This window comes from Loxodonta africana, chromosome 19 (genome assembly GCF_030014295.1).
Source record: "Loxodonta africana isolate mLoxAfr1 chromosome 19, mLoxAfr1.hap2, whole genome shotgun sequence".
Classification (NCBI taxonomy): domain Eukaryota; kingdom Metazoa; phylum Chordata; class Mammalia; order Proboscidea; family Elephantidae; genus Loxodonta; species Loxodonta africana.
The window spans coordinates 33,462,223-33,479,279 of record NC_087360.1 but is presented as its reverse complement, the minus strand read 5'-3'; the positions used below and the strand labels follow the sequence as shown (position 1 = coordinate 33,479,279).

Here is a 17,057-nt window from a genome sequence, read left to right as displayed (position 1 = left end):
CTTGGTTTGTGTGACAGCTCTGTGGTGCCTGCCATGACTGGGGCCAAGTAGAGCCCTCACCTGGTGGCTCAGTGGTCCACGGAGGAGCCAGCTGAGAATGGTGCTGGGCACAGCCCCCACTCAGTGCAGCTAAGTTGCTGCAGAGGCTGCTGCCTGGGACTCCCCTCCTCCTACACCTGTGTGCCTGATCCGGCCCCAGCCTCCTGGACTTCCCTGCCCCAGCCCTGGTCCCACAGCACTGTCACTGCCAGTGACCATGCAGGTCCTCCTGTCTGAGCCCCAGGGCACAAGGTCCACATCTAACCTGTTCTGTGTGAGGCTGGTGGAGAGGGCAGGAAGAGGCCAGGTGGCATGGGCAGGGAGCTGGTGGCAACGCTAGACCTATTTGGTGGCCTGCTGGGGCAGCAGTTGCCCAGTGTGGGTCAGTGGGGCTGCTGGGGTGTAAGGCACTGAGCAGCAGGAAGGGTCTCAGGGAGAGAAAGTGGCCCAGGGTGGGGGAAGCTCCAGGGCCTGTCCTGGAAGCATAAAGCCTCTGCTCTCACCCTGACCAGGGGAGGGGAGCGTGCTGGGTTATGGAGGGGGCAGGAGGAGGCTGGGTCTGCACTGCAGACTGAGGGAGGTGCTGGCAGGCCCTGCCCCACCCACCCGCCTACCATAGGCCTGACCTCCAGAGCAGATGTTGCCAGGAGGCCGGGGCCTGAAGGTGGAACTTTTTGGGGCCCCGCTGAGCCTCTCTCTGCTTCCCCGAGCTGACCCATGTGAGGACAGACACCACAGGAGAGCAGGCCACGGACAGAGAGTCGTGGGTCACAGCTGTAGAAATAGTGGTTTATTGACCAGAATGGCTTCCTTAGTCCTGGCCACTGCCCAGCCCATGAGGCTCAGCGTGTGGGGGTCACACCCTGACAGAGGATTTGGGGGACACGATGGCTCTTGTCAGGTACACTCTTGCCCACATCTGAGTGCCCACACCCCTGGGCAGGGAGTGGGGCCCTGAGGGCAGCTCTGACCACAGGCCCCACCTCCAACGGGTCTTGCAGTCTTGGGTATACACACTTTACTTCCTGTTGGAGCTGGGGCACATGGGTGTGATGGGAGAGCTGAAAGGAAAGCTGTAGCTCAGACCCTACCCCCAAACTACTGCCCTGGCCTGAGGGCCCTAGGATCCCACAGTTCCAGAGAGTGGAGGCAGTGCCTGGTGTTGGCCCACACTGCCTGGGACACAGGTAGTAGGGAAGAGTCTAGAAGTTGAGTCTGACAGTCTTGGTGGCAGGTGGGGTCCACCGTGGGGCTCTAGGCTGGGCGATAGAAGAAGTTGCCCATGCGGAGTCTTCGTGTGAGCTCCTGCCACAGCAGCTGCCGCTCCCGCTGGGCACCCTTCATGATGCCACTGTTCTCCAGGGCACGGCGGGACAGGTAGGGCAGCACCTCCATCACTGGGCCATAGGGCATGTACTTGTACACGGGGAAGCCTGCCTGGCCTGCACATGCAGAGGTAGATAATGGTGAGCCCAGGTCCCTGTGAGCATGCTGCCACCCTGTCCCGCCACCCCACCACCAGGAAGGGCCTTGCTTACCCAGCGGGAAGCTAATCTGGTCACACATGCCCAGCAGCTGTCCAAAGTACACCTGGCGTTCGGCAGGATGCAAGCCCAGCTCCTCCATCCTGTGTGCAGGTAAGGCCAGGTGCTTAGAGGCTAGTAGGTAAGGAGGGGACCAGGGGCAGCCCCAGGACACCACCCCATAGACACCCCCATCTACACACTCCAGCCTTCTTCCCCTGCAGGTTGTGGGCCAGGGATGTAGGCTCTGCCCTTCTTGGCAGGACACCCCCTCTCTCCTAGGCAGTTTCTCTAAGGGAGGCCTGTGTCAGCTAGAGCTGGATTCTGATGGATGGGACTGCCGAGGGGTATGACCCATGGCCAGCAAGGTTCCCTCCTCCCTCAGCCTGTCCCCCACCTGCCCCAGGGTCCTTGACCCCCTCGCCAGGAAGTCTCCTCAGCCTCCAATGGCTGCCCACTCAACCTGTCATCATGCTCCCCCTGCTCAAGCCCCCCTAGGGTTCTCCTTGGCCTCCTCTTTGCTAGTTCCTGCTCCACCCAGCCTCCAGAGCTGTGCATTGCCAATGGCGGCCGCTGAGCACCACAGCTGCTCTGAACTGAGATGTTGCAGGCACCAGCACATACCAGGTTCAAGGGCACAGCATGAAAGGGAGGGTAGCACGGCTCACTACTTTTTTAAGATACTGAATACATGCTGAAATGGTAATATTTTGAAGGTATTGGATTAAATAAAATGTATTATTGGAATTTCATCTTTTTTAACATGGCTGCTAGGACATTTAAACTTACAAATGTGGCTCACATTATATTTCTACTGGAAAGTGCTGCCCCTGTTTGGGGGTGTGGACCCCCAACTCGGCCTGGCACCCTTCTGTCTTCACACCTCCCCTCGTAGGATCTTACGAAAATTCCCAGGTGTGAAATACGTATATATTGATAGTCGCATATATTAATCTCTAGACCTAAATCCACGTATCCAGACTCAGCATAGCTGTACAGGACTTTGGAGCACAGCCTTCCACCCCACCACCCAGGGGCATGTTTAGCCTGGGTCCTCCTCTCCTCACCACCCCCGCACTCCCGCAGACTACTCCCTCACTATCTCCCACCCGTGACACCCGCCTCCCAGTCCTCATCCCTGTTTCAGGGCCCCTCCAGTCCCACCCCAACATACTCAGAGTACTAAGTATTGTCTCCCCCGGGCCTCTATTAGGGGTACTCCATGAGGCCCTTTCCCTCCTTCCTTTAGGGCTAGGCTCCAACAACAGGGCCAGTCAGGCTAAAGGGGCCCTAGTCTCTGCCCTGGTGAACACCATGACAGCTGCTGCTATCTTGCTGAATGAGTCTTAGACAGTGGCAGGGGTGTTTGTGTGTGGCTGCTAATTCCCTCCCTTGCCAGTTTCCATACCCCTCTGCCACATGACTGTGGCTCATCAAATTGCAGAGTGAATCTTTCTTCACAAGTATCTGGGCTTGACCTTGTGAATTCCTTTGGCCAAGAGGACAATAGCAAACATGATGCAAGCAGAAGCTTGCCCTCTCCCAGTGCTTCTGGAACCTTGACCACCATGTGATAAAGCCTAGGCTGACCTGCTAGAGGCTGGGCACAAGGTGCAGTTGCCTTTGTTGCCCAAGCCATGAGTAAAGCCATCTAGGATGAACCAGAGTCCCCGTGACACATCCCAACTGACTGCAGATCGAGTCAGTTCTGACCCATAGCAACCCTAGAGACTCTAGGCTGTCTTAATTTAAATATCAAAAAGTCTCATGGCTTTAAGTGTATCAAACCCATTGCCGCAGAGTTGATTCTAACTCACAGCAACCCTACAGACACAGTAGAACTGCCCCATAGAGTTTCCAAGGAGTGCATGGTGGGTTCAAACTGTCGAGCTTTTGGTTAGCAGCCATAGCACTTAACCACTATGCCACAAGGGTTTCTGTAGGTGTACAGAGGGCCAAATTATTGGCAGCGAGGCCAGAAGTAACCTAGTATCAGCTGATCTCACTAAAGGGGGTAGGGCAGGATTCGACCAGTCATGTTAAGATTAGCCAACGGCTAATGTTCTGTTCTTCGCTCCCCTCATTATAAGCTTCACTGCAGACTTTAAGCCATTTGCTTTTTTCTGGAATCAGAATGGTCTCCTTATATGCATACAGAATAACCGCTCAGAATAAACCTTATGCTTTAACTTTTTTGAGTTTTGATTATTTTTAACGTTAGATTGGAGTGAAAGGCAAGAGGCGGCATAGACAGGTGAACGTTGCCATTGCCTCATTAAAAATAAAAAAATAATGTGGTGGAACCAATACTCAGAATTTTAGAAACAGGTAAACAGTTAATAGCACCCAGGAAATGCTGAAGGAGAAATAAGGAAACAGTCGATGGTAGGAAAGTCTATCGTGTATGATCTTGCCGTTTCTTGCCTCCATGGCAGTAGGGGCTATGACAGACCCAGTGCAGCAGGTTGTGAACTGAAAACTGTTTCCCATTGGCCCAGGAGTATGGGGAGTAGACAGGTTTTGCTGGTATGCTATTGTGTATGATTCTTCATAACTACCTGAGGGCTGCCTGAAGGACTGAGGCGGCATTATCCTCCCAAAATAGCCAGCCTGCCAGGAGGGATTGGAGGGGGGGGGGACAATGCCATGGGCTGTAACTGGCCCTGAATCACCAGGGAATAATTAGCATAATTGAAGGAAACAAGCTTCTAAGAGCCAAAAGAGAAGGGCTGGTGTGAGAGTTTCTTGCAAAAGTTAGAACTTTAAAAGCAAAGAATTTATGCAAAATGGCACGTTAAGAAGTTCTAAAGGTCTGTCCCTCCACCAAATTATCTAATGCCCAGGAAAGAGCAATTTGATCTATTTGGGGACTCTGGAAATAGATCAGACACTTAAATCAACCAGGGAAGTACTTAATGAGGGGATAAGCTGCTGATCTTTCCTAGGTAAACCACATGTGCCAATCGGCTACCATCCCCCATTCCTCACACCCACCAGGTAGGTGAGGATAGTGGCCTGTGTTCCTAAGAGAGGCTGGCTGGTGCTAGAGGGAGCAGTGGGGGATTTGCCCCACAAGATTTTGGGGTTGCACAGAAGGGCTGGTCTGGTGGTGCCATGAAAGACAGATTCAAATAACTGTGGAGATTTTGGTTGGCCCTTTGGCAGCAGCAGCTTGTCCCTCCCAGCATACTCAAAGGGCCAGTGTGCCTACTGGTGGAATCAGTAAGGCCACTGACTGAACAGATAACAGAATTGGAACATGCACTTTGTAAAAATTAGCTTGGGAAGTTCACTAAACAGTCAACTGCAGCCTACATCAAGTAATAACAAACACTGAGTTGTGGGAGAACCAGATATTTTTTGTATTCTGCTGTTTGTTTTTTCCCTGGAGTATAAGAAAATCTTCCAAACACTAGGATGACACAGGCTCTGCATCAGAGTCCTTGTTATCGATGCACATCTAGGAGGGGAGTCTCTTTGATAATAGAGGAGGCAGCTGAACACATGGACTATTACAGTCTTCAACATTTGGGGGGAAAACAAACAAACAAAAATTGCAATTCCTATGGAAGAAGAAGAATGTGAATTTCAAACTTACATTATAACAGTCAAATATCCCAGTTTCAACAAAAAATAATGAGGGGGCGGGGCCAAGACGGCGGACTAGGTGGACACTACCGCGGATCCCTCTTCCATCAAAGACTCCGAAAAACAAGTGAATCGATCACATACATAACAATCTACGAACTCTGAACAACAAACACAGACTTAAAGACAGAAAACGAACAAATACGGGCAGACAGCGACCGTTTTCAGAACTAGGAGCCAGAGTACCAGGCAGGTGACCTTCGGAGCCCGATCTGGGGCAGAGCCCAGGGGGGCAGACGGCACAGACAAGGGGCCCAGCCCTACCCCCCCGAACCCATCCCGGGAGGGAGTCTAGCTGGTTGGCGCGGGCGGCATAGAGGCGCAGCCGGTGGGAGAAGCACCTGGGAGGCAGTGACTGATCTTGGAGCAGGGAGAGCAGCGTCCCAGCCGGGGAGCCGTCCCGCTGGGAGTTTGGTGGGAAGCGGGCGTGGCGCGAGCAGGGGGATCAACTGTATTTCCCTAAAGCGACCCCAGGGCAGGGCCCACACGTTCGTGCAGGGGACGCCCACCCAGTGCACGGTGCAGCGCGGCACACCGGAGGGACAACTCCCTGGGAGGAAGTGACAGGTCTCAGAGCGGGGAAAGCAGCGTCCCAGCCGGGGAGCCGTCCCACTGGGATTCTGGCGCACGCGGGCGGGGCATGAACGCGGGGTCCAGTTATATTCCTCTGAATAGACCCCGGGGACGGGCCCACCTGGTCGTGTGGGTGACGCCCACCCAGTTCACGCTAGCGGTGCAGCGCACCAGAGGGAGAAGTCCCCGGGAGGAAGTGACTGGCCTCGGAGCAGGGAGAGCAGCGTCCCAGCCGGGGAGCCATCCCGCTGGGATTCGGGCACGCGTGGGCGGGGCGTGAGCGCGGGGTCCAATTATATTCCCCTGAATAGACCCCGGGGGCGGGCCCACCCATTCGTGCGGAAGACGCCCACCCAGTTCACGCAAGTGGTGCGGCGCACCGGAGGGAGAGGTCCCCGGGAGGAAGTGACTGGTCTCGGAGCGGGGAGAGTAGCGTCCCACCCGGGGAGCCGTCCCGCTGGGATTTTGGCAGACGGGGGCGGAGCGTGAAAGCGGGGATCAGCTCTATATTCTGTGGTGCTACACTCCTAGCTCTCTGATCCCTCCCCCACCCTCCCCAGGTGGCTCCATTAACATCCGAATACCCTGAGCCATAGAGAGAATTCAGATAGGGATCTGACTGCATTTTTTTATAGCTGATTACCTGGAAAATCTAGTTTCCCAGTGATGGCTCGGAGACAGCAGTCCATATCAAACCACATAAAGAAACAGACCATGACAGCTTCTCCAGCCCCCCAAACAAAAGAATCAAAATCTTTCCCAAATGAAGATACAATCCTGGAATTATCAGATACAGAATATAAAAAACTAATTTACAGAATGCTTAAAGATATCACAAATGAAATTAGGATAACTGCAGAAAAAGCCAAGGAACACACGGATAAAACTGTTGAAGAACTCAAAAAGATTATTCAAGAACATAGTGGAAAAATCAATAAGTTGCAAGAATCCATAGAGAGACAGCATGTAGAAATCCAAAAGATTAACAATAAAATTACAGAATTAGACAACGCAACAGAAAGTCAGAGGAGCAGACTCAAGCAATTAGAATGTAGACTGGGACTTCTGGAGGACCAGGGAATCAACACCAACATAGCTGAAAAAAAAATCAGATAAAAGAATTTTAAAAAATGAAGAAACCCTAAGAATCATGTGGGACTCTATCAAGAAGGATAACTTGCGAGTGATTGGAGTCCCAGAACAGGGAGGGAGGACAGAAAACACAGAGAAAATAGTTGAAGAACTCCTGACACAAAACTTCCTGACATCATGAAAGACGAAAGGATATCTATCCAAGATGCTCATCGAACCCCATTTAAGATTGATCCAAAGAGAAAAACACCAAGACATATTATCATCAAACTTGCCAAAACCAAAGACAAACAGAAAATTTTAAAAGCAGCCAGGGAGAAAAGAAAGGTTTCCTTCAAGGGAGAATCAATAAGAATAAGTTCAGACTACTCAGCAGAAACCATGCAGGCAAGAAGGGAATGGGACGACATATACAGAGCACTGAAGGAGAAAAACTGCCAACCAAGGATCATATATCCAGCAAAACTCTCTCTGAAATACGAAGGCGAAATTAAGATATTTACAGATAAACACAAGTTTAGAGAATTTGCAAAAACTAAACCAAGACTGCAAGAAATGCTAAAGGAGATTGTTTGGCCTGAAGACCAATAATATCAGGTACCAGCACAATACAAGGTCACAAAACAGAATGTCCTGATACCAACGCAACTCAAATACAGAAAGCACAAAAACAAACAAATTAAGATTAATTCTAAAAAATAAATAAATAAAATAATACACATAACAGGAAATCATGGAAATCAATAGATAAACGATCACAATAATCAAAAAGAAGGACTAAATATAGGAGGCATTGAACTGCCAGATGGAGAGTGATACAAGGCGATATAGAACGATACAAGGTAGGTTTTTGGTTAGAAAAATAGGGGTGAATAATAAGGTAACCACAAAAAGGAATATCAATTCCATAACTCAAGAAAAAAGCCAAGAAAAACGTAACGACTCAACAAACATAAAGTTAAACATTATGAAAATGAGGATCTCACAAGCTACTAAGAAAAACGTCTCAGCACAAAAAAGCATGTGGAAAAATGAAATGGCCAACAACACACATGAAAAGGCATCAAAATGACAGCACTAAAAACTTATTTATCTATAATTACGCTGAATGTAAATGGACTAAATGCACCAATAAAGAGACAGAGAGTCACGGACTGGATAAAGAAACACGAGCCATCTATATGCTGCCTACAAGAGACACACCTTAGACTTAGAGACACAAACAAACTAAAACTCAAAGGATGGTAAAAAAATATATGAAGCAAATAATATGCAAAAAAGAAGAGGAGTAGCAATATTAATTTCTGACAAAATAGACTTTAGACTTAAATCCGCCACAAAGGATAAAGAAGGACACTATATAATGATAAAAGGGACAATTGATCAGGAAGACATAACCATATTAAATATTTATGCACCCAATGACAGGGCTGCAAGATACATAAATCAAATTTTAACAGAATTGAAAAGTAAGATAGACACCTCCACATTTATAGTAGGAGACTTCAACACACCACTTTCGGAGAAGGACAGGATATCCAGTAAGAAGCTCAATAGAGACACGGAAGACCTACTTACAACAATCAACCAACTTGACCTCATTAACTTATACAGAACTCTCCACCCAACTGCTGCAAAATATACTTTCTTTTCTAGTGCACATGGAACATTCTCTAGAATAGACCACGTATTAGGTCATAAAACAAATCTTTGCAGAATCCAAAACATCGAAATATTACAAAGCATCTTCTCAGACCACAAGGCAATGAAGCTAGAAATCAATATCAGAAAAACTAGGGAAAAGAAATCAAATACTTGGAAAATGAACAATACCCTCCTGAAAAAAGACTGAGTTATAGAAGACATCAAGGAGGGAATAAGGAAATTCTTAGAAAGCAATGAGAATGAATATACTTCCTATCAAAACCTCTGGGACACAGCAAAAGCAGTTCTCAGAGGCCAATTTATATCGATAAATGCACACATACAAAAAGAAGAAAGAGCCAAAATCAGAGAACTGTCCCTACAACTTGAACAAATAGAAAGTGAGCAACAAAACAACCCATCAGGCACCAGAAGAAAACAAATAATAAAAATTAGAGCTGAACTAAATGAATTAGAGAACAGAAAAACAATTGAAAGAATTAACAAAGCCAAAAGCTGGTTCTTTGAAAAAACTAACAAAATTGATAAACCATTGGCTAGACTGACTAAAGAAAAACAGGAAAGGAAACAAATAACCCGAATAAGAAACGAGAAGGACCACATCACAACAGAGCCAAATGAAATTAAAAGAATCGTTTCAGATTACTATGTAAAATTGTACTCTAACAAATTTGAAAACCTAGAAGAAATGGATAAATTCTTGGAAAAATACTACCTACCTAAACTAACACATTCAGAAGTAGATCAACTAAATAGACCCATAACAAAAAAAGAGATTGAAACGGTAATCAAAAAACTCCCAACAAAAAAAAGTCCTGGCCCAGACGGCTTCACTGCAGAGTTCTACCAAACCTTCAGAGAAGACTTAACACCATTACTACTGAAGGTATTTCAAAGCATAGAAAAAGATGCAATACTACCCAACTCATTCTATGAAGCTACCATCTCCCTGATACCAAAACCAGGTAAAGACATTACAAAAAAAGAAAATTTTAGACCTATATCCCTCGTGAACATAGATGCAAAAATCCTCAACAAAATTCTAGCCAATAGAATCCAACAATACATCAAAAAAATAATTCACCCTGATCAAGTGGGATTTATACCAGGTATGCAAGGCTGGTTTAATATCAGAAAAACCATTAATTTAAACCATCACATAAATAAAACAAAAGATAAAAACCACATGATCTTATCAATAGATGCAGAAAAGGCATTTGACAAAGTCCAACACCCATTTATGATAAAAACTCTTACCAAAATAGGAATTGAAGGAAAATTCCTCAACATAATAAAGGGCATCTATGCAAAGCCAACAGCCAATATCACTCTAAATGGAGAAAACCTGAAAGCATTTCCCTTGAGAACGGGAACCAGACAAGGATGCCCTTTATCACCGCTCTTATTCAACATCGTACTTGAAGTCCTAGCCAGGGCAATTAGGCTAGACAAAGAAATAAAGGGTATCCGGATTGGCAAGGAGGAACTAAAGCTATCACTATTTGCAGATGACATGGTCGTATACATGGAAAACCCTAAGGAATCCTCCAGAAAACTACTGAAACTAATAGAAGAGTTTGGAAGAGTCTCAGGTTATAAAATAAACATACAAAAATCACTTGGATTTCTCTACATCAACAAAAAGAACACCGAAGAGGAAATAACCAAATCAATACCATTCACAGTAGCCCCCAAGAAGATAAAATACTTACGAGTAAATCTTACCAAGGATGTAAAAGACCTATACAAAGAAAACTATAAAACTCTGCTACAAGAAATTCAAAAGGACATACTTAAGTGGAAAAACATACCCTGCTCATGGATAGGAAGACTTAACATAGTAAAAATGTCTATTCTACCAAAAGCCATCTATACATATAACGCACTTCCAATCCAAATACCAATGTCATATTTTAAGGGGATAGAGAAACAAATCACTAATTTCATATGGAAGGGAAAGAAGCCCCGGATAAGCAAAGCATTACTGAAAAAGAAGAAGAAAGTGGGAGGCCTCACTTTACCTGACTTCAGAACCTATTATACAGCCACAGTAGTCAAAACAGCCTGGTACTGGTACAACAACAGGCACATAGACCAATGGAACAGAATTGAGAACCCAGACATAGATCCATCCACATATGAGCAGCTGATATTTGACAAAGGACCAGTGTCAATTAATTAGGGAAAAGATAGCCTTTTTAACAAATGGTGCTGGCATAACTGGATATCCATTTGCAAAAAAATGAAACAGGACCCATACCTCACACCATGCACAAAAACTAACTCCAAGTGGATCAAAGACCTAAACATAAAGACTAAAACGATAAAGATCATGGAAGAAAAAATTGGGACAACCCTAGGAGCCCTAATACAGGGCATAAACAGAATACAAAACATTACCAAAAATGATGAAGAGAAACCCGATAACTGGGAGCTCCTAAAAATCAAACACCTATGCTCATCTAAAGACTTCACCAAAAGAGTAAAAAGACCACCTACAGACTGGGAAAGAATATTCAGCTATGACATCTCAGACCAGTGCCTGATCTCTAAAATCTACATGATTCTGTCAAAACTCAACCACAAAAAGACAAACAACCCAATCAAGAAGTGGGCAAAGGATATGAACACACATTTCACTAAAGAAGATATTCAGGCAGCCAACAGATACATGAGAAAATGCTCCCGATCATTAGCTATTAGAGAAATGCAAATTAAAACTACGATGAGATTCCATCTCATACCAACTAGACTGGCATTAATCCAAAAAACACAAAATAATAAATGTTGGAGAGGCTGCAGAGAGATTGGAACTCTCATACACTGCTGGTGGGATTGTAAAATGGTACAACCACTTTGGAAATCCATCTGGCGTTATCTTAAAACAGTTAGAAATAGAACTACCATACAACCCAGAAATCCCACTCCTCGGAATATACCCTAGAGATACAAGAGCCTTCACACAAACAGATATATGCACACCCATGTTTATTGCAGCTCTGTTTACAGTAGCAAAAAGCTGGAAGCAACCAAGGTGTCCATCAACGGATGAATGGGTAAATAAATTGTGGTATATTCACACAATGGAATACTACGCATTGATGAAGAACAGTGACGAATCTCTGAAACATTTCATAACATGGAGGAATCTGGAAGGCATTATGCTGAGCGAAATGAGTCAGTTGCAAAAGGACAAATATTATATAAGACCACTATTATAAGATCTTGAGAAATAGAAAAAACGGAGAAGAACACATACTTTTGTGGTTACAAAGGGGGTAGGGAGGGAGGGAGGGAGAGGGCTTTTTATTGATCAATCAGTAGATAAGAACTGCTTTGGGTGAAGGGAAAGACAACACTCAATACAAGGAAGGTCAGCCTAATTGGACTGGGCTAAAAGCAAAGAGGTTTCCGGGATAAAATGAAAGCTTCAAAGGTCAGCGGAGCAGGGGCTAGGGTCGGGGGAACTTGGTTTGAGGAGACTTCTAAGTCAATGGGCAAAATAATTCTATTATGAAAACATTCTGCATCCCACTTTGAATTGTGGCGCCTGGGGTCCTAAATGCCAACAAGCGGCCATCTAAGATACATCAATTGGTCCCAACCCACCTGGAGCAAAGGCAAAGGAAGAACACCAAGGTCACACGACAACTAAGAACCCAAGAGACAGAAAGGGCCACATGAACCAGAGACCTACATTATCCTGAGACCAGAAGAACTAGTTGGTGCCCGGGCACAATTGATGTCTGCCCTGTCAGGGAGCACAACAGACAACTCCTGAGGGAGCAGGAGACCAATGGGATACAGACCCCAAATTCTCATAAAAAGACCATACCTAATGGTATGACTGCGACTAGAGGAATCCCAGAGACAATGCTCCCCAGAACTTCTGATGCCACAGGACAGGAACCATCCCCGAAGACAACTCATCAGGCATGAAAAGGAATGGTCAGTGGAGGGGAGAGAGATGCTGATGAAGAGTGAGCTAATTAAATCAGGTGGACACTGGAGAGTGCGTTGACAACTCTTGACTGGGGGGGGATGGGAAGATAGAGAGAGAGGGAAGATGGCAAAATTGGCACGAAACGAGAGACTGAAAGGGCTGACTCAATAGGGGGAGAGCAAGTGGGAGAAGGGAGTAAGATGTATGTAAACCTACATGTGACAGACTGATTGGAATGGTAAATGTTCACCTGAAGCTTAATAAAAATTAATTTAAAAAAATAAAAATAAAAAATAATAAGGAATACAAAAAAGGAAAACAGGAACAGATGGCCCAATCAAAAAAGCAATACAAAGAGACAGAAATCAGCTCTATTGAAGCCTGGATAATTGGCAGAATAGAGAGCTTTAAAGCAACAATATTAAATATGCTCAAAGAATTAAAAAAAACTCAGGCAGTGAACTGAAAGAAATCAGAATACAAAATAAGAATTTCAATAAAGAAATAGAAACTATAAAAACTAACCAGATATCAGAGCTGAAAAATACAATAATTAAAATAAAAAATACATTAGAGGGTCTTAACAGATTTGAGTTGGCAGAAGAAAGAATCAGTGAACTAGAGGACAAGGCAATCTAAATTACTGTCTCAAGAGCAACAAGAGAAAAAGGAAAAATAAGCAAAGCCAAATGGAATTGTGGAACATCATCAAGCAAACCAATGTATTCACCATGGGAATCCTATAGGAGAAAGAGGCAGAACAAATATTTGAAGAAATAATTGTAGCAAATTTCCCAGATGTGACGAAGAACATGAATCTACAAATCCAAGGAGCTCTATGAACTTCACGTAGAATAAACCCAAAGAGATCCCAACCAAGACACATTATAATTAAACTCTTGAAATTCAAAGATAGAGCATCCTGAAAACAGCAAGAGAGCAGCAAACTGTCACATAAGAGTGCTGAATTCTCCTCAGAAACTTTGGAAGCTGGGAGGCAATGGAATAACATATTTAAAGTTTGAAAGAAAAGAACTGTCAACCAAGAATTCTTTATCCAGTAAAACTGTCCTTCAAAAATGCAGGTAAAATTAAGACATTCCCAGAAGAACAAAGGTTGAGGGAGTTCATTACAACAAGACCTGCCCTGCAAGAAATGCTAAAGGGAGCTCTTCAGATGGAAAAGAAAAGGCACCAGAAAGTAACTCAAAGTCATACACAGAAAGAAAGATCTTCATTAAAGGTGATTGCATGGGAAAGTATAAGGGCAAAGTTTAAGGTATTCTTAATAATTCTAATTGTTATATCCTTCATGCTTTATAATGACAAATACATAAAAAATAAGTATAAATTTATATTATAGGGCACAGCATAATAACATAAACAGGTGGTGGGGATTAATTGTATGGGTACGGAGGTTTCGTATGTTACAGAAGTTAAGTTGGTATCAGGTTAAACTAGATTCTTATCAATTTGAAATGTTAAATGTAATCTTCATTGTAACTACAGAGAAAATATCTAAAAACATACACAGAGGAAAAGAGAAGGAAATCAAAAGGGTTCAACATAAGAAATCAGCTAAACACAAATGATGCAATACTGGAGAAAAAGAAGAACAAAGGTTAAGACACACACACACACACACAAAATTAGAAAAATGACAGAAGTCCTTTTTTCTTGGTAATTACCTTAAAGGTAAATGGATTAAATGATCCAATCAAAAGGCAGAGAGTGGTAAAATAGATTTAAGAAAAAGTACATGGCCCATCTATATGCTATCTACAAGATACACATCTTAGGCCCAAAGACACAGACTGAAAGTGAAAGGATAGAAAATAATAATCCACGCAAACAGTAACCAAAAGAGAGCTGGGGTGTCTATATCAATATCGGACAAAATAGATTTCAAGTTAAAATCTGTTATAAGAGATAAAGTGACATTGTTAATAATAAAATGGTTGATCCATTAAGAAGATAAATTATAAATATATATGCACTTACCATTCGAGCCCCAAAATATATGAAGCAAATAGTGACAGAATTGAAGGGAGTAACAGACAATTTTATAATAATAGCTGGAGACTTCAATACACCATTTTCGATAATGAACAGAACATCTAGAAAGAAGATTAGTACGGAAATTGAGGATTTGCACAATAAAGTAAACGAACCAGACCTAACAGACATACATAGAACACTCAACCACAGAACAATATACATTATTCTACATTGCACGTGGATCATTCTCCAGGATAGAACATATGCTAGGTCACAAAACAAATTTCGATAAATTTAAAAAGACAAATCATACAAAGTATCTCCCAACCACAAGGAAATGAAACTAGAAATTAATAACAGAAGAAAAACTAGAAAATACACAAATACATGGAAATTAACATGGTATTACATACTCAATGGGTCAAGGAAGAAATCGAGACAGAAATCAGAAAATACTTAAGAATCTAATGAAAATGAAAGCATAGCATACCAAAATCTATGCGATACAGCAAAGGCAGTGCTGAGGGAAATTTATAATAAAGGCCTACATTAAAAAAGAAGATCTCAAATGAATAACTCTACAACATGAGTAACTAGAAAAAAGTACAAACTAAGCCTGAAGCCTCCAGAAAGAAGGAAAAAACAAAGATCAGAGCAGAAATTGATGGAATTAATCATGATGGTCAGGCTGCATCTACAGCATGTTAGAAATCAGGGTTTTCAAGAATGTCTGCATTAAGCATTATACTATTTAAAAGAAATATCTACAAGTGATCAAACTGATAACAGAATAGAAAAACAATAGAATCAATGAAACCAGAAGTTCTCTAAAAAGTTCAATAAAATCAACAAAGAGAGGATACAAATAATTAAATGAAAGAAAATTACAACAGATCCAATAGAAATAAAAAGGATGATAAGAGACTACTATGAACGACTGTATGCCAACAAACTAGAAAACTTAGATGAAATGAGAAAATTCCTAGGAACACATAGATCTACCTATATTGACTCAAGAAGAAATAGATAATCTCAACAGACCCAAAGTAAGTGAAGAGATGGAAATCAGTAATCAAAAACCTCCCAACAACAACAAAAATGTCCTGGATCAGACAGCGTTACTAGGGTGTTCTACCGAAAATTTAAAGAAGAATTGACACCAATCCTGCGCACACTCTTCCAAAAAACAGAAAAGGAGGGAACACTTCCTAACTCATTCTATGAGGCAAGCATTACCGTGATGCTAAAGCCAAAGTATCACAAGAAAAGAAAGCTACAGACCAATGTCCCTTATGAGTACAGAGGCAAAACCCCTCAACAAAATACACCATGACCGAATGGTATTCCAGGAATGCAATGTCACAAGATTAGAAAATCAATGTAATACACCACATTAAGAAAACAAGGGAAAAGAGCCACATGATCATCTCAATTGATGCAGAAAAGATGTTTGATAAAACCCAACACTTTTTGATGATAAAATCACTCAACAAGCTAGGTATAGAAGGGAAATTCCTCAGTCTGATTAAGGGCATTTATGAAAACTCCACAGCTAATAATATCATACTGAATGGAGAAATATTGAGAGCTTTCCTATTAAGACTGGGAACAAGACAAGGATGTCTGCTCTCACCACTGCTATTAAATATTATACTGGAAGTCTTAGCCAGAGCAATAAGGCAAGAAAAAAGAAATAAAAGGTATCCAAATGTGAAACTATCCCTATTTGCAAATGACATGATCCTATATAGAGAAAATTCCAAAGAATCCACAAGAAAGCTTTTAGAACTAATAGAAAAATTCAGCAAAAGGGTACAAAGTCAACACACAAAAATCAGTTGGATTTCTCTACATCAGCAATAAGCAATCTAAAAAGGATATTAAGGAAACGATTCTATTTATAATAGCATCTAAAAGAATAAAGTACCTAGGAATAAATTTAACCAAGGATGTGAAAGACCTATAGAATGGAAACTGTAAAAGATGGCTGAAAGAAATTAAGACTCCTCTGTGCCTCTAGCAGCTGGAGCCACTGCCAGCACAGTCAACATGGAAAGCCCCTGAGATAGCCAGTGCAGCAGTCTGCTCTTGACCTTGGCTGCTTGCACTCCCAATCATGGTGGCAAGGCCGTGGCTACGGCATGTTAGAAATCGGGATTTTCAAGAATGTCTGCGTTAAGAAGACTGAAGAACACCAAAGACACGGGGTAATTATGAGCCCAGGAGACAGAAAGGGCCACATGAATCAGAGACTACATCAGCCTGAGACCAGAAGAACTAGATGGTGTCCAGCTACAACCGATGACTGCCCTGACAGGGAACACAACAGAGAACTCCTGATAGAGCAGGAGAGTAGGGGGACGCAGACTCCAAATTCTCGTAAAAAGGCCAGACTTAACAGTCTGAGACTGGAGGACCCCAAAGATCATAGTCCCCAGACCTTCTATTGGTCCAAGACTGGAACCATTCCCAAAGCCAACTCTTCAGACAGGGATTGGACTGGACTATGGGATAGAAAATGATACTGGTGAGGAGTGAGCTTCTTGGCTCCAGTGGACACATGTGGGCAGCTCCTG

At 43.4% G+C, this 17,057-nt stretch overlaps 1 protein-coding gene across 2 annotated transcripts in view; it reads right to left on the bottom strand.

Moving 5' to 3' along the window:
• Nucleotides 1-1,165: 1,165 nt before the first annotated feature.
• The window catches only part of PRODH (proline dehydrogenase 1), a 37,209-nt gene continuing 21,317 nt past the window's right edge, over nucleotides 1,166-17,057 (bottom strand). For both annotated transcript variants that reach the window (XM_023559316.2, XM_023559315.2), the window contains exons 13-14: nucleotides 1,578-1,666; nucleotides 1,166-1,481 (exon numbers count right to left, since the gene is read on the bottom strand). In XM_023559316.2, the coding sequence (XP_023415084.2) occupies nucleotides 1,294-1,481; nucleotides 1,578-1,666 (277 nt within the window). In that variant the 3' untranslated portion in view covers nucleotides 1,166-1,293. The remainder of the gene's footprint in view (nucleotides 1,482-1,577; nucleotides 1,667-17,057) is intronic.